This window comes from Zea mays, chromosome 8 (assembly GCF_902167145.1).
Source record: "Zea mays cultivar B73 chromosome 8, Zm-B73-REFERENCE-NAM-5.0, whole genome shotgun sequence".
Lineage (NCBI taxonomy): Eukaryota > Viridiplantae > Streptophyta > Magnoliopsida > Poales > Poaceae > Zea > Zea mays.
The window spans coordinates 178,265,881-178,287,820 of NC_050103.1; the positions used below are offsets into that span (position 1 = coordinate 178,265,881).

The window sequence follows — 21,940 nt, forward strand, 5'->3', positions numbered from 1 at the left end:
AAGTACTGATGCGCTTCACTCTGCTTTCCAACCTTTCAGATGGCCAAGCCGCGAGCAGCTTCGGTTCGCAGCAGAAAATAGAAATGCCCTGTAATAAGGTGGAGTGCCTGCATCATTTCTTATCGGTACCAGAGTACAGGTAGTCATACCAGCACGGTTGCAGCGACAAACCATATCAGTACTTCTGCAAATCTGGTAGAACGTAACAAAGCTAAAAAAACGAAACAAAGGCTAAGCTATAAAAAAAACGTGAAGCTGAGCTGTTCAGAAACAGGCCCTACGAGCAACATGGACCTTATCAAGGAAACAAATTTAGGGCACAGACATAGCCCACAAGACGACGGTTAGCGTGGTCGAATGATTTCATTGCTTTTACTGATTAAACTTAATATATTTCTACACAGGACAGGCGTGTGATTACAATTTAGTACACTAAGGAAGCAGATGGGGGCCGTGAGGCATCGATTGATTGGGTACAGCCAAATCTAACAACCACTGCTGTGCTGCAGCAATTCCTCTCGCGGTGGCGGCCTGCCGGGGCGGGGCGCTGCCTGCTCCTCCAGACCTCCAGCTGAAGATGCCTCGTCAACAGGCGCACCATGATATCTTTGCTTCCCTTCAAGAACGTGACCGACCGACCACGCTTATATCTTCTGCTTCAATGCTTGGCGCAGCTGGACCTTACTGCCGTCAATCCTTGCCTCCAGAATCTCGGACTTCAAGCCGTGCTTCTGCGCTCCATGGGACCAGTCGATGCATCCTTTTATAGCTCGAACGATGTCCGGGTTTAGCAGGTCTGGCCTCCACTGCCCTGTGACGCGCGGACTACCACACACTTCGCTGCTCTTCAGGTCAGGGGATTCGGTGAGATTTGACATCCTGGCGTTTGATGATCTACCGTTGAGTGTACTGGATCCCATTGATTTTCGGTGCGCAGTGCTTGATGATCTCCATAGTCCGACGAATGGTCTTTTATTATGAGACCAACCTGCTGCTATTGAACAGACTTCACTGATCTCACTACGTGCCTGATCGTTGTCGCAGTTTTCATCCCGATCGGTTCCACTCACTGAAGCATCGTTTTCTCCACAGAAGCCATTCACAGACGGTTCGCTTCCCCCTGGTGAATTACTAGACCCGTTCTCCTCGACTTGGCTTACAGCTTCCCATTCACTATCATCTTCTGCCGCCTCATTTCGGGTGCGAGGCTGATTGCAATATCTGCTTGGTTGATTCTCCAAGAACATGTCCGTTTCAGGACTTGCTGTTTGGGCCCTTGATGCACGACCCTTTGGTCTATTTCCGTTACATTGCACAATCACCTTCTCAGCAGTATCTTCTCTTTGCTTTAGTTCTTCGAATACAGCATAGATGTCTTCTGAAGGAGGAGGGAGTTTGTACGAAAACTCCTTGATGCCATTTATCTTCGAAGAGCAGATTGCTTCTTTGAGCCTCTCTGCTTCCCTTACTGTGCCCTTTTCCATATTACAGCCTGGATGGAAACGAAGGAAATCCTCAAGTTCATTCTGAAGCATGCTCAGCTGAGAATACTTATTCTCAAGTGTCAGTTTTGCATCGACAAGCTTCATGTGTACCCTCTCTTCACGCCAAACCTCAGCCATCTGGAGCATCTTCTTCTCTTCCTCCAATTCATCTCTGATCTTCATCGATTCACTTCTCATAGCCTCAACCTCAGCTCTGTCTTCTGTGATCTCCTTCGCTAGTTCATCACAAACCTCTTCCATGAGCACCCGTGCCTTCCTCTCCTTCTCATAATCTCGTGAATAACGCTTTGCAGCTAACTCCATCTCAGATAGATCGTTGAGCAGTTTGGAGTTCATCATTTCTGCCCGATGTCGCTGTTTCCTCTCCCGGTTCAGTTCTTCCTTAACTGCGTCTAAGATGTGGTGAAACTTATCATGTTCCCTGCTCTTCAAAGAAGCCTTTTCCTCTGAAATATTCTTCGCCAAGTGATCAAGTTGCTTCTTTGTAGATCGACACTCTGCTTCAAGCTCATGAATCCGGTCCTGAGCCACCACAAGCTCCTCCCTCAGTGTATAGATTTCTCTACCAGCATCCCTCTGTTTGCGTTCAATGTAATCATAATCTGCACTCAGGGAAGCTTTCATGAATTGATGGTTCCACTTTGTTGCCATTTCTGTTTCTATTTGACGCACTGCAGAATGAGCTTCCATCTATTTGCAGGAAACATGATGTATCAGATCAGATAGGACTTGGTAATAAAGATTCTACAACGACTGTTCCTTCAGAACATACTTTAGCTATAAAAGTAGTGTACCTCATGTGGGACATTGTTAACAGTCTTATTCCCTGTCCTGCCCTGGACAAGTGCTTTATAGTGCTGACAATGATCAGGCGTGTGTGGGCGCTTCGAACTGGACTGCAGTTACCGATGCACAGATTGTTAGATGAACGGTGACATCAAGAAAAAAGGAAAGATCTACTTATTATGGTAATGCATGTGAAATTGGGTAATACGACATAGAGAAGTAGATTAGCTGAAGCATTGCTTCCTAACGAATATTTATGGCGTCATTGAGCTTTTCTTTAACAAGGGAGACTACCTTCATCAAACAATTAGAAATTTAGAATGTCAATTGACAAGGGCTATCTAGGGACCACTGGGCCACAATACCTATACGCCTACACTCAAACAAGACTACAAGTCTACAAGAGTACTTATATCATGTCATAGATTGAAATGCCTCATCATTTCGGGTGAAATGTTGAACAGATCTAAAAGTCAAATCAATAACCTGAACAAATAAAAAAGGTAAAATGGCCCGAACCAAAAACTGAATTAACTAGATCTAGAGTGGGACAAAGCAAGGTAAGTAGCACAACATTGTCCTTTCAATAATAGAAAATGGACTCAGTATCCTAAAAGTTTCAGCTAGACATCGACATCTACAAGTTGATTTCAGTGCGCAAGGTACCCAAATCTGCACAGAAACAGGAAGAGGGAGGGCAATGTGCAGTTTGGAAAGTTTGGTCAATGTGGATGAGTACCCCAACCTGATCTATAGGGATGTTCCATACCATTTCCTAAAGAACTCAAAGAATCGTCCCTCCAACCGTGGAGATTATAGATGGTGTAACTAACTCTTTGAATTATGTCAAACATAACGTTTCAGCAAGATGTGACCTTATAAGCATGAAATTGCTCATCATGGATGCACAGGCATTAGGTCTGAGCAAAACACCGAGACTGCAGTGCACACACAACAAAGGTTTCACCAGCATTGGAAAGCCACGGTGCTAGTTTAACCGAAGTAGCGAGGTACTGTACTGGCACTCTGGAGTATGCCTAAACAGATCGACACGAGTCTGCAAAAATCCTATGCAGCTTCGATAAGAGAAGCAGCACGTGTGTACCCGGCACAGTCAACTCCCAACAATTCGATACCGACATTTCTCCAAAAACTACAGGGAATGACGAGCAATGTGCCAAAAGTGTCAGTTGCGTGAGCACCGACACGGCGACAGCAGCTATGCTACCAAAGTAGCGCCACCTACACCCCTAGAACAAAACAATCTCGACACACAAGCACATCACTGGCAGAGGTCTCGCGGCATGCTCACCTGAGCCCTCCGTGGCGCCCTCGCTGGCCCCGGCGGCGGCGGCGGCGGCGGCGGTGGCTGGAGCATTCGCCACAGCGCCGCGGCGATCTCCCTCACCGATAGGGCAGCGCCCGCGCCGGGACGGTGGGTAGAGCGATCGCCCGCGTCTAGGGGCCACCGGACCGGCGGGGTCTCCGGAGGAGGGTGTGGCGTCGGCGTCGGCGTCGGCGGGGCGGGACCCCGGCGGACGGCCGCGAGAGAGGGGCTCTGGACGCGGACCCTGCGGGCGCGGCGGCGGGAGGCGGACCCGGGCCGCGGGAGAGTGGCTGCCGCCCGCGGCTCGGTGCTGGCCGGCGGCAGCGGGCGGCTGCCGGGGCGCGCCATGGACGGACGCGGCCGGCTCGGCGACGCCGCTGGTGGCCACTGGCCTGGTAGTGGTACCGTGGCTGTGTGACACTGCGACGACCTGTGTGTGACTAGCGGCGAAGGGTAGCCGAGATCCAAGGACGCTTGACAACATGGAAAAGCGGATCACTCTTGCTTGCTACTCCCAGCGTGAGGTTCTCAAACCACAGAAACTCCATTTTCGAGATCTGTACGCAGTTCGAATGCAGCAATGTTACTGTGGGGACGTGTGTTGTTAATTTGAAAGATGGAACCGGGTAGTCACTGCCTAACGGATTCAAGAAGCCGTATACGTGCGGTACCTCGAAACGTATCATCCAAAGAGCCATGCACACCCATCTCACAAGTCAAAGGAGCACGGCACATCGATCACCAGGATTTCCTACCCAGTCGTAACGCATAAAGCCAGCAGTACTCATCAAAGCAACCCCCATCACGGCAGAAGCGACTTCAGAAAGGCCAACACCCGCGGCACCACCAGCGGCACGGAGGTGTGCCGTTCTCTTTTCCGGAGCGTTGCTCTCTCCAGCAAGCTCATGTAAAGTCTACTGTTCGGTATATCTAGGGAACGGCAGCGTCGGATAGCGATCCAGCAGCAATTGGTAAACCAAACGCTAAAATATAATATACCGGACGTTGCTATATTTGTCGGATCCTCTATGGCTAGAAGCCACAAGACAACAAGTCGGAGTGGTACGAGCCTGTAGCCTCTCAACGAATGGGACACGAGCGGAGAGAACACCGAAATAGTGATTTTGATTGATTATTTAATATAAATGATATTGTTGAAGAAATTGAAGATATAGAGAATAAAGAATATTTCTTTATAAGATGTAATTTAGAGAATGTTGTTGGAGACAGCCTAATATCCCGTGATTATCGTATGCACATAGTACTTTGATCCATTGGGTCAACAGCATTGTTAGATAGGCCCGGCCCTTGTAACACAGGTTTACCGTCCTGGGCCTTATTTGCTCCCCTGGTCACGGTATGCAACCAGGGTGTCTCCTCATTAGATTGAACGCCTGAGCCCACACGTGCGCCCGATGTGCTGAAGAGCAATTTCTTCCCCGGAAGACTTTGTGGACTTCCATCTCCTCTTGCAAGCGCTGCCAAAACTGTCACGCGAATACAGGAATGCAGAGAGAAACCTGATAGATTAGGCACATACGGGGAAAATATGTGCAACTGGACCATGAATAGTGAGTGATATAGAGAAAGAATATGGAGTAAAGGATACCCTAAAACCGTGCTCGTAGCTAGCATACCGAAACTGGGACTCCGACGATTTGATAGAATGAAGTTCTCTGTGGTCGACGGGAGAATCTGTCCTGCAGATTGCCTGAAGCTGGAGACTCGTCTGACACCATTATTCTACACAGAACGTTTTTCATGTTATAATATGTTTATACGCGACGACCCGGCAAGTTAACATAGTGACGAGTTGTTAGTCTAACCTAACCCTGGGCCCGAAGAGGTCCACGTGCAAGGATACATTTTAGAGTTCAAATAGAGACAACGGACACAGCTGATACGAGCTTCATTCACTTCACCAGACTGTTCAGCTAGCGGTAGCTTATTCCACTGCTTTTTTTCAGAATCGTGTTTAATTCCCTTGCATCGTTTTGTTTGTATTTAAAAGAAGCCGGTCTTTCTCACGAGGACCACAGAACGAAGCAGCTGCAGCCTGCAGACCTTTTTTTGCTACCTATATCTACCTGAAAGGTGCAAGCTTTATTCACTTTTCATGTCTGCATCTTCTTCACTCGTTATTTTTAAAAATACCCTTTTTCTGATTGTGTGGTCAGCCAACGCCGATCAGAACGAGACTAATCCGACGATGTAGAGCCGAATTCGGACGATGCGACGTTTTGTGAATCTGAAAAGGATGCGATTAGCTTAATTTACGTGGACATATACTGCAAGAGGGACGCCGGCGGCAATGACGCTGGAATCCTCATGCGGCCATGCGGGCCACAATTGGTTCATGGCACCCTTGAATTAATAACAGTTTATTCTGTACCCTTAAACAGTAGCTAGAGCACCGACTTACTACAACACTGCACCGCGCGCCCACGTATTCTAGTATTTTACCCATTTCCATGAGTGCAGCACCACGTAAGTTCACTCAATAACTTCATTCAGAAAGCTGGAAATTTTCGACAAATTAGTGCCCTCGGTTGGAGACCCAGCAAGGTCGTTCGTGCTGTTACACCTATAGCTAGCCGACCAAGCAAATATGACACCTGTTTGGTTCAGCTTTTTTCTGACCAGCTTTTCTGAGAATCTAGCTGTGAGGAGAATCTGACTGTGGGGAGAATCTAAGTATTATTAGTATTACGTGTAGAGGAAGATAAAGATGTTCATAGGGCTCAGGATCTAGAAAGTGACGGATTCCTACTATTGCAACAACTCAACCGATTATATGTTTATATTGATTTTGAATAGTTTTTACCTAAACAAATTTTATAGAAGCTGGCTGAAAAGCTGACGCGTTTGGCAGTCCGCAGCAGCTTTTGGTGGCCAGAAGCTGCAAAAAGCTGAAACAAACAGGGGCATGGTCTCTCTACTCTGATCACCTGTTCTCCGTGTGTGCCTTTCTGCTTTTGTGATCTTTTGGGTGAAAGATGACCCCCCTATTTCCTATCGTGCATTCCATTCGATCCGGCATTTTTCTCGAAGGGCGGCATATGCATGATGATAGGCCATTGTCTACATCAGGTCGCCTGCAATGCAATCTTGCGCAAGAAGAACACGCCAACTTCCATTCCATTGGTGTGCTACGTACGTACAGAGAGCAACGGCGTTGCCGAACCTACTACCAGGCTGCTACTGCAATAATAATGGTCCGTGGTGCAGTCACTGAGGACAGCACCAGATGGAGGAACTGATTGATGGCGCTTGCTTGCCTTCCCAACGGTTCACTAAAAGCAAGTTTAATAATAAAGTCTATTGTTGAATTTAACTCTTTACCATGTCATCTATAGCCAAAAATAAACACACTCATATAATAACTTTTTAATCTTTCTCTTTTATCCTTTTGTCTTGAAGCACGTGTATCACCTAGCTCTTCAATAAAAGCCAACTTCCTCTATTTTTTGATGTCTCTCTTTCACATAAACAAAAATAACATATAAGCAGGTTTATAGCCTATTATTGTACTTGCTTTAAGGACATAGACCGGATCGATCGGACGTGCGGGTTGCAGGTGGCAACAATACATACCAGCGTGTTCTTTTTTCTTCTTCTTGTTTCTAGAGACCAGGTCTTCAAAGGGAATTTAAAAGAAGTACAGACCAGACGATATTGGGGACAAGAAGGAGAGTGATCCGTATCACCTTGAATTGGTTCTGTTTTCTCTATTTATTTTTTAAAGAAAAAGTATATTGATTCGTGCCAATGATTACACTGTGGCTTTAATTTGATTAATTCTTAATAATTTAGTGTCGACAATTTCTACGGACGGTTCACCCTGTATTAAGAAATGGTTTCCCTTGGCCTTGGCGCCGCATCATCCAAGTCAACTGGTTGCTGACGTGCGCCACGGCTGGCCACTGGCTGGCGTGCTAGCTACTCATACAAGCTGGACCGATCTGCCAGTCTATCCACACATCCAGTCCAGACAACATCTAAGAAATTGAAATTTACGCTCACTGTCACTGGGCCGAGCTACGCAGGCAGGGCCAACTGTTATAAATAAATGCGACACAAATAGGATCAATCACAGAGAAGACACGGATTTAACGTGGAAAACCCCTCCAAAGTGAAGGGGAAAAAACCACGGGCGCCGGCCGGCAACTTCTCACTATTTTGGGTGGTTACAGATCGCAGGAGATTTACAATAGAGAGATAGATATCTCCTGCGGCTTACAAAGATATTTATAGAGGTGAAACCCTAAAACGATCCGTACCGGGGGGGGCTCCGCCCCCCGCACCCCCCAGGCGTCCCTGGGCCTCGGGAAGGCCAGTTGGCCTCGCTGCGCTCCGGCCCAAGCCTCCCGGCGACGGGCCTCCGCTTCGCTCGCCAACTTGGCCGCCTTCTTCAGAATTTGGATCACAAACTCAACAAACTCAACATCCCCCTCGAGCTCCACCTGCACACTGATAGACTCAGAATTCTGGTTAGTAGCACTGGTAGATACAACCGAGCCACGGACATACAAAGCTTCTCCACTCGAGCCAGCAGCATCTTCCGAGTTAACCATCTGTCTCATCTTTTCTTTCGCAGTCAAAGCTTCATACACTTCAGCCACGGTTAGAGTATCACGACTGTATAGGATGGTATCTCGAAAATTGCTAAACGATGCAGGGAGAGAACAAGGAGAAGAGAAACAAGGACAAGTGGTATCAGAGCAGGTTGTTTGGTGATCGGTGTGCTAGGGTTTCCTGCCGGCGCACGGATGTCGACGACAATGAAGTACGATCTTCCGCTGCTGGATCTCGACACGCGTTTCTCGCTGTGGCAGGTGAAGATGCGGGCAATTCTCTCGCAATCTGATCGCGACCTGGATGATGCCCTAGATGGATTTGGCAACAAGGATGCCAGGACGTGGACTGATGAGGAGAGGCGCAAGGATCGTAAGGCGCTCGCACATATTCACCTTCATCTGTCTAACAATATTCTGCAGGAGGTTCTGGCAGAGAAAACTGCCGCTGCTCTCTGGTTGAAGCTGGAGTCGATCTGTATGTCAAAGGATCTGACCAGCAAGATGCATGTCAAAATGAAGTTGTTCTCCCACAAGTTGCAGGAAGGAGGATCCGTTCTGACGCACATATCGGTGTTTAAGGAGATCGTGGCCGATCTGACGTCTATGGAGGTAAAGTTTGATGATGAAGACCTAGCTCTTCTTCTCCTGTGTTCCCTCCCTGCATCGTTTAGCAATTTTCGAGATACCATCCTATACAGTCGTGATACTCTAACCGTGGCTGAAGTGTATGAAGCTTTGACTGCGAAAGAAAAGATGAGACAGATGGTTAACTCGGAAGATGCTACTGGCTCGAGTGGAGAAGCTTTGTATGTCCGTGGCCGCACTGATCAGAAAAAGTCCAACTCAGGTGGCAAAGGAAAGGGGAAGAACCAGAGGGGTCGCTCCAAGTCAAGGGGGCCATCCGATGAATTATTTTGCAAATACTGCAAGAAGACGAACCATGTAATTGAGAACTGTTACAAACTGCAGAACAAGGAGAAGAGAAACAAGGAGAAGGGTAAGACTGGAGGTACTGTCTCTGTTGCATCCGAAAATAATTCTGATAATGGTGATGTTCTTATTGCCTTTGCTGGTTGTGCTGCTGATGATGCCCAATGGATCCTCGATTCTGCTTGCTCATATCATGTTTGCACTAAAAAATCTCTGTTTAGTACCTATGAAGCTGTGCAGAACGGAGGTACTCTTCGGATGGGTGACAATTCCCCTTGCACTGTTGTTGGCATGGGCACCGTGCAGATCAAGATGTTCGATGGGATTGTACGCACATTGACTGAAGTACGACATGTTCCATCCATGTCCAGGAATCTCATCTCTCTGAGTACTCTGGACACAAAGGGCTACAAGTATACCGCCGGTGACGGTGTCATGAAGGTAACAAAAGGCTCTCTTGTGGTTATTAAAGGTGATTTGAAAGCTGAAAACTTATATGTGCTTCGAGGTAGTTCTGGCTCTGCTAATGCTGTTGTTACATCTGATTCTGAGACTACTAAAATTTGGCATATGCGCCTTGGCCATATGAGTGCACCTGGTTTGGCAGAATTGAGCAAGAGAGGCCTTCTTGATGGTTGCCATGCTGATACTCTTGATTTCTGTGAGCACTGTGTTTTCGGTAAGCATAAAAGGGTAAAATTCAGTTCTGCTATTCATAATACCGAAAATATTCTTGATTATGTTCATGCTGATTTGTGGGGGCCGTCACGTATACCTTCACATGGTGGTGCTCGTTACATGTTGACTATCATTGATGATAATTCACGCAGAGTTTGGCCTTATTTTCTTAAGCAAAAATCAGATGCCTTTGAGTCTTTCAAGGTTTGGAAGACTATGGTTGAGAAGCAGACTGAGAGGAAGCTGAAGGTTCTGAGAACTGACAATGGTATGGAGTTTTGTTCTGGTGATTTTAACTCTTTCTGCAGGAAGGAGGGCATTGTGAGGCACCACACTATACCATATACACCTCAGCAGAACGGTGTGGCAGAGCGTATGAATAGAACAATAATCTCCAAGGCTCGGTGTATGCTGTCCAACTCAGGTTTGAGCCGCAAGTTTTGGGCTGAGGCCGCTTCCACTGCTTGTCATTTAATCAATTGTTCACCATCCACTGCTATCGATAAGAAAACTCCAATTGAGGTTTGGTCTGGTTCCCCCTATGATTATTCTCAGTTGAGAGTGTTTGGTTGTACTGCATATGCACATGTTGATAATGGTAAACTTGAGCCTAGAGCAATTAAGTGTGTTTTCTTGGGTTATGGATCTGGTGTTAAAGCATATAAATTGTGGAATCCTGATACACAGAAGGCATTTTTTAGTAGAAACGTTGTGTTCAATGAATCTGCTATGTTTCCTTCGGTTGTATCTACCAGTGCTACTAACCAGAATTCTGAGTCTATCAGTGTGCAGGTGGAGCACGAGGGGGATGTTGATGATCATGCTCCACCATCTGCTGAACCTGCTGAAAATTCTGTTTCTGAAATTTCATCACCTGTTGTGGAGTCTCACCCCCAGTCTCTTGCTGAAGGCCGAACTAGGAGGCAGATAGTTCGGCCCCAAAGACTGATTCAAGAGTGCAATGTTGCTTTTGCTTTAGCTGTTGCTGAAGAAGTTGATAATGTTCAGGAACCATTGAATTATTCAGAAGCTATATTGTGTACTGATAGTGAAAAGTGGATGGGTGCTATGCATGAAGAAATGGAGTCTCTTGATAAGAATGGCACTTGGGAACTAGCTCGGCTGCCTTCTGGTAAAAAGGCAATTAAGTGCAAATGGATCTTCAAAAGAAAAGAAGGTATGACTCCAAAAGAGCCTCCGCGCTTTAAAGCAAGGCTAGTTGCAAAAGGTTTTAGTCAGATTCCAGGAATTGATTACTCTGATGTCTATTCTCCTGTTGTCAAGCATAGTTCAATCCGTACCTTTCTTAGTCTTGTTGCTGTACATGACTATGAGCTTGAACAGTTAGATGTGAAAACTGCTTTCTTACATGGTGATTTAGAGGAGGACATTTATATGGACCAGCCAGAGGGGTTCATTGTTCCTGGAAAAGAAGACTATGTGTGCAGGTTGAAGAAGTCCTTATATGGTCTGAAACAATCTCCCAGACAATGGTATAAGAGGTTTGATTCATTTATGCTTTCTAAGGGCTTTCAGAGGTCTCAATATGATAGTTGTGTTTATCTAAAATTTGTTAATGGATCACCTACATATTTGCTGCTATATGTTGATGATATGTTGATTGCTGCCAAGAGCATGAAGGAAATCACTGCTTTAAAGGCACAGCTTAGTAGCGAATTTGATATGAAGGATCTGGGTGCTGCAAAGAAAATCCTTGGCATAGAGATAGTCAGGGATAGGAAGTCTGGACTGCTGTACTTGAGCCAGAAGAATTATATTGAGAAGGTCCTTCGTCGTTTCAACATGCAAAATACTAAACCTGTGAGTACTCCGTTGGCTCCTCATTTTAAACTGTCTGCTAAACAGTGTGCTGAAACTGATGCTGAGCTTGAATATATGTCAAAAGTTCCATACTCTAGTGCTGTTGGGTCACTCATGTATGCTATGGTTTGTTCTCGTCCTGATTTGTCTCATGCTATGAGCGTTGTTGCTAGATACATGTCTAATCCTGGTAAAGAGCATTGGAAAGCTGTTCAGTGGATTTTCAGATATCTACGTGGTTCTTCTAGTGCTTGTTTATGTTTTGGTAAATCTGGAGATGGTCTGATTGGCTATGTTGATTCAGATTATGGTGGTGATTTAGACAGGAGGAGATCTCTTTCAGGTTATGTCTTTACTATTGGAGATTGTGCTGTGAGTTGGAAAGCTCGTTTACAGGATACTGTTGCTTTGTCTACCACAGAAGCTGAGTATATGGCAATTGCAGAAGTTACTAAGGAAGCCTTATGGTTGAAAGGTATATATTCAGAGCTATGTGGAATTAAGTCTTGCATTACCATCTATTGTGATAGCCAGAGTGCCATTCATCTCACCAAAGATCAGATGATTACTGAGAAATCCAAACATATTGATATTCGTTATCACTTCATTCGTGATATCATTGATAAAGGGTTGGTGAAGGTATGCAAGATCAGTACTGATAATAATCCAGCTGATATGATGACGAAGCATGTTTCTGTTGCTAAGTTTGAGCTATGCTCAAACTTAGTTGGTATTATAAATTAGCCCTTAGTGGCTGTTGGCGCCGGCAAGATGATGATGCATTTGTTTAAGGTGGAGGTTGCTATTATGATGCTACAAGGAATTTGTCTCAAGGTGGAGTTTGTTGAGTTTGTGATCCAAATTCTGAAGAAGGCGGCCAAGTTGGCGAGCGAAGCGGAGGTACGGATCGTTTTAGGGTTTCACCTCTATAAATATCTTTGTAAGCCGCAGGAGATATCTATCTCTCTATTGTAAATCTCCTGCGATCTGTAACCACCCAAAATAGTGAGAAGTTGCCGGCCGGCGCCCGTGGTTTTTTCCCCTTCACTTTGGAGGGGTTTTCCACGTTAAATCCGTGTCTTCTCTGTGATTGATCCTATTTGTGTCGCATTTATTTATAACACCAACGCACGCAACCTGACAGTTTTCCCATCCCACGTGTACCAACCGTGTAAGCAGAACGGTAGGTAGGTCGCCGATCGCTCAGCTACTGCAGTTAGCTCGCACGTCGGCTTCTCGTTACAGGTTGCTGACCATGCATACATGCATGGGTCTTCATCCTTGGGTACCTACAAAACGGCGACACCTGCCAATACTTACACTACACAGATTAAACTATTTGATTCACCATGATGGTGAAGGCCAGTTACCAGCAGCCGATGTGCATCGACATCCAGCTCGCGCTTGCATGTGACGACCTTGGGTCCTTGGCAGCTAAGTCACCGACGGAACGTGCCCAGAACTTGCAGAGGGGCTGGCACTTGTAAGCTGTTATAACCCGATCAAAGTCCACTCGGAGCGCGAGGCACTCCTGCACCACACCGGCGGCACCGACGAGAGATGAGGGATGCCGCGCCGCCACCCCGACCCGAAACAGGGGCGCTGCGGCATGCATGTGGTGCCGCGCCACGTTAGGTGCACCGCCAGGTGAAGAACGGTCGCGCCTGCATCCCCGTCCCCTCTTCAAACTATAAGACTCCCGTCCCGAGCGAGACGGCCGATCGCACAAAGCCCACCAACCTAGCTAATTCACCCGCTACCGCCTACCGCTACGCAGCAGGCAGCAGCAGCGCAGCGTAGCGGGCGGCGCCGGCGATAACATCGACTGAGCAAGCAGGACGTGCTGCGCGTATCCGATTCCGATCCATGGGCAACTGCGCCGTGGCGCAGCACGCGGTGACCTCGTGGGCGGACGACGGCGAGTGGGACGTGCCGTCGGCGGCGGAGGACGAGGCCGGAGGAGCGGCGGGGACCAGCGGGTGGGAGTGGGACAAGGACCGCGCGGCGGCGGAGGTGACGATCAGGATCCCCAGGAGGCAGCTGCAGGAGCTGATGGAGAAGAGGGCGCCCGCCGCCGGTGGGCTCCTCCGCGGCCTCGCGAGCCGCGGGGCCGCCGCGCAGGCGCAGCTGCTGCTGGCGGACGTCATGAACGCCGGGCACGTCTACCTCCACCGCTGCAGGGCGGCGCACTGGAAGCCCGCGCTGCAGAGCATCCCGGAGGCTGCTGTGGAGTCATGATCACGCGACGCACGGTGCTGCTGCCATGCCGGTTTTTTTTTTTTTTTTTTGCCTGCCTGGTTCCTCTCTTTGCTCCTTCGCAGTTTCAGGCTTGCATTCCCATCGGGACACTCACCGTGTCATTCTTTTTAGTTTGGATGCATTACGCAACGAACGGTGTACAAAAACAAAAGTAGGGTTAGGAAGGACGCGTACACACTCTGTCCAGATATACCAGAGCTTCGAAAGTGCGAATTTCTTGAGCACTTTACCCATGTTTTTACGTACCAGAGCGTTCCTAATAATGGTCAGAGCTATAATATCGGTAATAATGTCCCATTTGAACATTTTTCTAGTATGTTAGTCCTGAAAAATATAATAATTAACTTGGCAGCAACAATTCCCTCGAGGTATTTATTTGTCTGAACGGAAGTTAAACTACAGTTTTAAGTGGCGACGCTACGAGATAAACCAATGAAGCAATCGATTATAGTTGAGTGCTGCGATTACATCTGCATAAATAAGAACGCTCGTGCGCAAGCAGGAGACGACCACAAATTAAACAACTATATACTGCCTGCGTAACTAAAATCCACCTAAACAGAACGCGTGAAATAACATATACACTCCTATACCCCCCTTGTGGTTTGTCTTCGTGAGCTCAGCAAAGGTACGTAAGCGTATACGTATTTTGTAACGCCGCAGCATCCTCATCAACTAGCATACAGCAACAACAATGGTTACGCAGTCCTTAGGCTATCCGCAGCGGTTCTCCTTAAATTTCTCCCCCTATATCATTTTTTGCGTCACATCAACATTTTATCCCCTACATTTTCATCTCTCGCAGCGGTACCATCTAAAATCTCTCCCTATACCCCACTACAACTATAAAATATCATTATACAATCATATTCATCATCTACTACCATTTTTTCTTCAACTATTAAATACGTGAACAGTGTTAGAGGAGCAAGCGGACTGACGCTGGCTGTGGCGGAGTGCTGTTTACTTTCGCTGCGTAGGGGGCCTGGGAGGGGGCGCCGCTGCTACAGGGCAAGGGGAGGGGGCCTCGCGCGGGCCACGGCAACCCGTGCAGACAACCTTAGGGCCTGTTTGGAATTGAAGTTTTCTAAAACCACAATATTTCAATACCATGGTTTACAGTATGTTGCGACACAATACCACAGTTTTAGCAAAACCAGAGTATAATCAAAGAATTTGTCCACACATAGCATTGTTTGGTACCACAGTATTTAGCTTATATATATAAATAAGCAAGACAAGTTTTGATTCAAATAACAGATACACGTTCAAAAGCTTTTGCAGCGAACAAACAAACAAAAAAAGCACTTCTAGGTGGCTGCACTAGCGCTGGAACACTTCCAACGATCAAACAAAAGACAATTTTGCTTCCATCTAACAACAAGTCTTCTCTTCGGCCAGCCTTCAATAACCTATCAATAAACATGATAATTAATGCTTTGATGAGATCAACAACGAGTCAGCTACAACCAAATCAGTGCTATGACAAGTAACCAATGCTTTTGTAATCAGAACCTTGTTAATTAGAGTTAGGTGCACTCATAACTCTACAAATTTGAATAAACAACCATACACTACTCATCCACCAGATACACACACTGCTCAACCAACATCCATTCCTTGTGTATAAATATATGTGTTGTCCACAGACTGTTATGCAAGCAAATTGGTAGTTAAAAGAAGCAATAGATGTGGACCAATTTCTTTAGCAGGAAGAGAAGAGAGGATGAAGACATGGAAATTATCAGCCAATGGTTAGAAGGAAATCATTCTCATGAGCGTACACCTATCCACACTTCAATCCTTTCGGGGAAAAACATGTCGAAGAACTTTTACAAGGACATAAGGTACGAGCTAGACGCGAGTTACGCATGGAGAAGGAAATTTTTTACAAACTGGTAGATCTTCTAATTGACAACAATAGCCTTACAAAATGGAAGAGATGTTTTAGTTGACGAACAATTAGCAATATTTCTGTTTTGCCTTTCAACAAATGCAAGTAATCGATCCATACAAGAACGGGTTCAGCATAGCGGAGAGACTATTAGTCGATATTTCAATCTTGTACTTGAAGCTATTGTCTCATTATCATCTAGGATGATACAACTGCCTCCAATCAATACCCCAGTTGTTATATCTAGCAACCCCAAGTTTATGCCATACTTTAAGGTAACTTATGCCCTATTTGATTTTAAGTAACTCATGCTATACTTGAAGGTATTATACTTTAACTGTTATGTTTTTTTAGGATTGTATTGGAGCGATCGACGGTACTCATGTTCCTATTACTATATCTCCTAGCTTGCAAGACCCATATCGAAATAGAAAGGGTGGTCTATCACAGAATGTAATGGTGGCGTGTGACTTCAATAGTAAATTTGTGCATGTTAGTGCTGGATGGGAAGGATCAGCTGCAGATGCCCGAGTGTTATAGGATGCAATGGCTCATGATTTCTATGTTCCTACAGGCAAATTTTATTTAGTTGATGCAGGATATGCAAATACTCCTAATTTTATAGCTCCATATCATAATGTTCGATATCATTTGCAAGAGCAAGCTAGAAGTAATCTAAGGCCAAGCAATGCAAAGGAGTTGTTCAACCTACGACATGCCCAACTACGGAACCATGTTGAACGCATTATTGGTGTGCTCAAAATGTGTTTCCCTATTCTCAAATGTGCTTCTTATTATTCTATAGAGACTCAAAGAGATATTGTACTGGCTGGTTGTGTACTACACAATTTCATTAAAATCAATGATGGTTGTGAACAATGGCTTAATGAAGATAACATGCAAGTTAATCCTGGCGACATAGTGGATATTCCAGAAGGAGATGAAAACTACATTGAAGATGTGATGTCGTGCAATGAACGAAGGCGTGCAAGAAATTTCAAAAGAAATCAGATTGCACAGGCTATGCGGACAGATTATCTAGAACATATTGCAAACAACTAGTAACAGTAAACTGATTACCTTGCATTAGTCAGAAATAGACCCATTGATGTAAGCTTCTGCAAGAGACTGCTCTTCACAGCAAATGAATATCTCCCTAGCTTCTTTGTCCCCTTTTAGAAAATTGATTGCCTTGAATAGTTCAGTTTGAGTTAGAGGCAAACTCTTCAATTTCAACATACATTTGAACATGCTGAATGGATCATTGATTAGATTAGATTGCTCTATTTGTTTACTCTGTACCAAATTGTTCTTCCTCCAAAGCTCTATATTGACTAGTGTTTATGTCCATATTGAACCCATTTTCATTGTTCAAATCAGCACCATCTTCTAATAAGTCAAAAAATGAACTCTGCATACCATTAATAGTTGGACTAGGTGTACTTATCTGCACATAATCTTCTTGTCCAGTTTTGTTGGCAACCTTGCATTCTTTTTCTAAAGATCGCCTACAGTTCTTCCCTTTTGCTATTTTACCTGTACAAGCACAAAAAAATTAGCAACGAGTAGAATCTATGTTAAGGTAAAAGACATAAGTAAAGACTCATACCCACAGTGGTAGCCATTTTCAGATCATTATCCCAACCAAAGCCACTATTTGACACAATGATCTTCACAGCATTATAGTCCTTTTTTAGCATTTGCTCTCTATCCTTCAACTGCGACACTACAAAGTTTGCTGATGTAAACCTTTCATTAATACGTTGTGTCATACTGTTCCATGCCTCTTTGGTCCATCCATTCTACGCATGATATCTTGGTGAGTTGTACTCTTTGAGGATGCTCACAAAAAACCATGTTCTTCCTTCATTCCAATCAGCTCTAATCTCAATTTTCCCTAGAACAAACAAAATTCAAATGACATGAACCAAACAGGGATCACCAGTGAAGTGCTAAACTATGCAAATATGTAACCCTAGCTAGAAATAAGAGAGGAATATAGGGAACATACCAGCCTTGTCTTCCTTCCCAGTTCCTCGCATGCTGGGAGCAACAGGGAGGCGAGGGAGCTGGGGACGGCGCTGGGGCTACAGGGACACGTCGACAGATCCTGGGACGGCGCGGGTATGAGGGAACCTGGGGAGCCGGCGGTGAACGCGACAGATCCTGGGGGACGGCACGGGTCACGGCGAGGGAAGGGGCAGCTCACGGCTCACGGCGAGGGAAGGGGCGGCTCACGACGAGAAATCCTGGGGGACGGCGCGGGTCCGAGGGAGCTGGGGGGAGACGGCGGGTCGCGCGGCAGGGAGGCGGCGGCTCACAGCGTGGAGGTGGTGGCTCACAGTGGGGGCAGCGCAGGTCCAAGGGAGCCTTGGGGAGGCGGCGTCTTGGAGAAATGGAGGCGGTCGTCTTGGAGAAACGGGGAAGCGGCGGGTTCTGAGAGAATAGGGAAAAAATAAAAGGCGCGAGACGGGGTCAGGTGGAGGGAAACTTGTGCGCTAGCGTTCGCGTGAAGAAAAACTTAGGTCCAGACTTGTGTGTCAAATACTGTAAAAATACCACAGTTTTGGCTAAACCATGGTATTAGAAACTCTGTTTTTTAATGATCATCCAAACAAATTTTGGTCCAGAATACTATAGTATTAGCTAATACCACGATATTTCTCAAAAACCTTAAAAAAACTCCGCTTCCAAACAGGGCCTCGGTGTTATCAAACTGGGATGGTTGTTTGGTCAAGCTAGTTTGACCAAAAGTTCTTGATCTGTAAGTTTAATCGTGGTTTGACCTGATGGTTCTTGCTTCATTAGCTTAATTCGACATTGTACGCTATTTTGTCCTTAAAAAATGGTTCAAATTTAAACTAGGATGTGGTCATTTCAAATGCGAGTGATTGTGTGTTGTAAGCTCCCGAGTGTTCTGCGTGGATCAAATTACGCACATGGTTAAGCTCAATGGCAAAATCGAATGTTTGAACATGACAGAACATCCGAATTTTGAAGCGAATGTTACCTGTTCCACCTAGTCAAAGAAAACACAAAAAATAATAGTAGAAAAAAATGCTTTGGGGCCACTTGAGGAATCTAACATCACAGAACTAAAGGACGGCCAAACTAAGTCATAACCAGCAGCTCCGCCATGGTTATTGTTGCTCATCGATGAAACATTAACCAATACCATCACGAGTTCACTTTAAACAAACACAAACGGACGCAGTTACATGCATCCGGCAGTTTCTTCTAATAAATTCTAATAAATAGTACTAAAACAAACAAATGGCACCAACGCCTCAGTGGCATCTCACCATGCTGCCCAGTATATACATTGACACTGCCGCCGCCCTCAAACTGGCGAGCAACAGGCTTGGTTCGAGCTTGACACACGTCTCGAGTATGGCCTCCAAAGAAGTGCTCGCGATCGTCTTCCTTTCGATCCTCCTCCACGGGGCAGTGACGACGAAGGTCGTCGACGGCGCGAACGTCATCGACCGGTGCTGGCGCGGGCAGCCCAACTGGGCCGCGAACCGGCAGCGGCTGGCCGCGTGCTCGGTGGGCTTCGCCGGGAAGATGCGGCAGAACCGCGGGCCCGGGGTCATCCCGTACACGGTGACGGACCCCGGGGACGACCCGGTGCGGCCGCGCCCGGGCACGCTGCGGTACGGCGCGACGGTGCTGGGCGGGAAGGTGTGGATCACCTTCCAGAGGGACATGCACATCAGGCTGGCGCAGCCGCTGTTCGTGAAGAGCTTCACGGCCATCGACGGGCGCGGCGCCGACGTGCACATCGCCGGCGGGGCGGGCATCGTGCTGCACCGGGTGAGCAGCGTCATCATCCACGGGCTGCACATCCACGGCTGCCGCTCGCAGCCGGAGGGCCTGGCCGTCAGGCCCGGCGGCGCCGTGCAGCCGGCCGGCGGCATGGACGGCGACGCCATCCGGCTGGTGTCGAGCGCCAAGGTGTGGATCGACCACAACTCGCTGTCGCGGTGCGAGGACGGGCTGCTGGACGTGACGGTCGGATCCACCGACGTGACCATCTCCAACAACTGGTTCTTCAACCACGACAAGGTCATGCTGCTCGGCCACGACGACGGCCACGCCGAGGACCGACGGATGCGCGTCACTGTCGCGTTCAACCGGTTCGGGCCGAGCGTCAACCAGCGCATGCCGAGGTCTGTACCTGACCAATAACGTTGTGACATGTTCGATCGTCGGTTCGGCCTTGCACCATTTTAAGTTCTTCTCGCGTTCTGCAGGATTAGGCATGGCTACGCTCACGTTGTGAACAATGTATACTTGGGATGGAAAGACTACGCCATTGGAGGAAGCATGGGACCAAGCGTCAAGAGCCAGGGCAACCTGTTCGTGGCCTCCGCCGCAGCAGATAACAAGAAGGTCTCTCACAGTTTCAGCTTTTATCAGTCATTCAGTCTTCTTGTCGTCTGCAGCTTCTGTATGTACTACGTCGTAATCTGTTTCTCTTGATCAGGTGACGAGAAGGATGCCGGTCGCGGGGAGGGAATGGGACTGGGCCTCCATCGGGGACTCCTTCCTGAACGGCGCTGTCTTCAAGCAGACGGGTAGCAGGGTGCGGCCGAATTACAACAAGCACCAGGCCTTCGCGGCAGCCAGCTCCAACCAAGTGAAGTCGCTGACCAAGGATGCCGGCGTTCTCAGGTGCTCTGTCGGCTCTGCTTGCTGATCAGATGGAGACAACCAAATGCGCCCGCCACTATCAGAGTTTACTCAGTTATATGTCTCCTCCCTCTCGCTGTTGTGTCTCGATGCATATCCTTTGTAACCAGGGGCGCGCGGCACCCAGCATGGTGTGGCAGAACAACATGAAGCTCTATCAGAGATTCCAGTAACCGACATGGATTATATTGAAATAGCTAAATTTGACAAAAAAAAAGGATGCCTACACTTTCTTGCTTTGATTTGATTTATATAAACTCAACCCCTTGCAAACAATTTTATATTTAAAATGTCATTGTAAAAACATGTTCAAAGCAATTACAAGGGAAAATGAGCAACTCAAATAAGAAATGGCTCAATTCATTTAAGGACTTGACCAAGAAGAAAAGGGAATACAAAGCCTATCCAACCTCATCAAGATAACACTACCAAGGGAGTGAAATAAACTATGGTTTGCTTTGTGTGACGTAAGTCTTTTAAGTGCAAGGTGAACAACTAGGGAGAAAAGCCAAATCAAACAAGCAAGCTCTCCAACATCTAAACCAATAAAGGTAAACAAGAAGTCTACCACACCTTATCTCCTCAAGAAGAAGAAAACGTCGAGGTGATAGCCATGAAGCTGAATAAGCAAGCCAACAACAAAGGGGGCAAATGAATTTTGGTGCTAAAGAGGATCATCTCAACCAAGAAGATCGCCAGAAAGGTTTTGCATCTTACGTGGGAGGTGAGAAGTCCAACGTACTGAGAAATTTAGAGACTTGGCAAAGTCGAGATGTATATCATGAGATATATCATAATGTTTCAAGATTATTACCAAGTAGGGTTAGTGAAGATTATGGACCCAAACTCTCCACCCATAATTCGGTAATTAGTTTTAAACCTTCTTATTGGTATGCATATCTTTCGAGTGGTATCAAGTTTACCTTCCACACCTAGTTTTGTTATACATATTGTTTTAACTTTTTAGTCATGCATACACTAGGTTAATTATATGGTAGAATTGCTCGACCTCTTTCATACCCATAGAGCAAATCTACATGATTTAAAATGATTAGAAGCACGACACATAACTCTTCAAAATTTCTAACAAATGATATCAAGTGCATATAAGTGATTCTTAGATTCTACTACTAATGGTGTCGTTTATTTTATATGTGTCAAATTCCAAATTATGGATGACTTACTCCTAAATATTGTCTAAAGTAATGTTCACGTGGCATTGTTCTTTAGGTGGTATCTTGACAATACCCTCAATTACCTCGTAAGGACAGACAACCCCAGTCAGAGGAGACCTCAACATAGGAGTCTTAACAGTGACCCGTGTATCGGAAAGGACGAAACAATATACCACGTATGATGGGAGCTGACAAAGGTCATACAACGGACGGATCCATGCCACATACGACCGCGCCTCGGGGCAGGCTCGCGGGACGCGCCATACACTGCCACCTGGACGTCAGCAACGGACTCA

At 46.5% G+C, this 21,940-nt stretch overlaps 3 protein-coding genes across 3 annotated transcripts; 2 read left to right on the top strand and 1 right to left on the bottom strand.

Moving 5' to 3' along the window:
- Nucleotides 1–350: 350 nt before the first annotated feature.
- Nucleotides 351–4,292, bottom strand: LOC109941669 (uncharacterized). The gene is made up of 3 exons (XM_020542850.3): nt 3,604–4,292; nt 2,300–2,401; nt 351–2,195 (listed from the first exon to the last, which is right to left on the bottom strand). The coding sequence occupies exons 1-3, from the start codon at nt 3,964–3,966 to the stop codon at nt 645–647; spliced, it is 2,016 nt and encodes a 671-aa protein (XP_020398439.1). The 5' UTR covers nt 3,967–4,292; the 3' UTR covers nt 351–644.
- An 8,663-nt stretch (nt 4,293–12,955) lies between these two features.
- Nucleotides 12,956–14,188, top strand: LOC103636581 (uncharacterized). The gene has a single exon (XM_008658933.4). The coding sequence runs from the start codon at nt 13,491–13,493 to the stop codon at nt 13,860–13,862; it is 372 nt and encodes a 123-aa protein (XP_008657155.1). The 5' UTR covers nt 12,956–13,490; the 3' UTR covers nt 13,863–14,188.
- A 4,909-nt stretch (nt 14,189–19,097) lies between these two features.
- LOC103636583 (pectate lyase 1) lies at nt 19,098–20,709 on the top strand. Its single transcript, XM_008658935.3, has 3 exons — nt 19,098–19,946; nt 20,031–20,169; nt 20,264–20,709. The coding sequence occupies exons 1-3, from the start codon at nt 19,168–19,170 to the stop codon at nt 20,474–20,476; spliced, it is 1,131 nt and encodes a 376-aa protein (XP_008657157.2). The 5' UTR covers nt 19,098–19,167; the 3' UTR covers nt 20,477–20,709.
- The last annotated feature ends 1,231 nt before the right edge of the window (nt 20,710–21,940 follow it).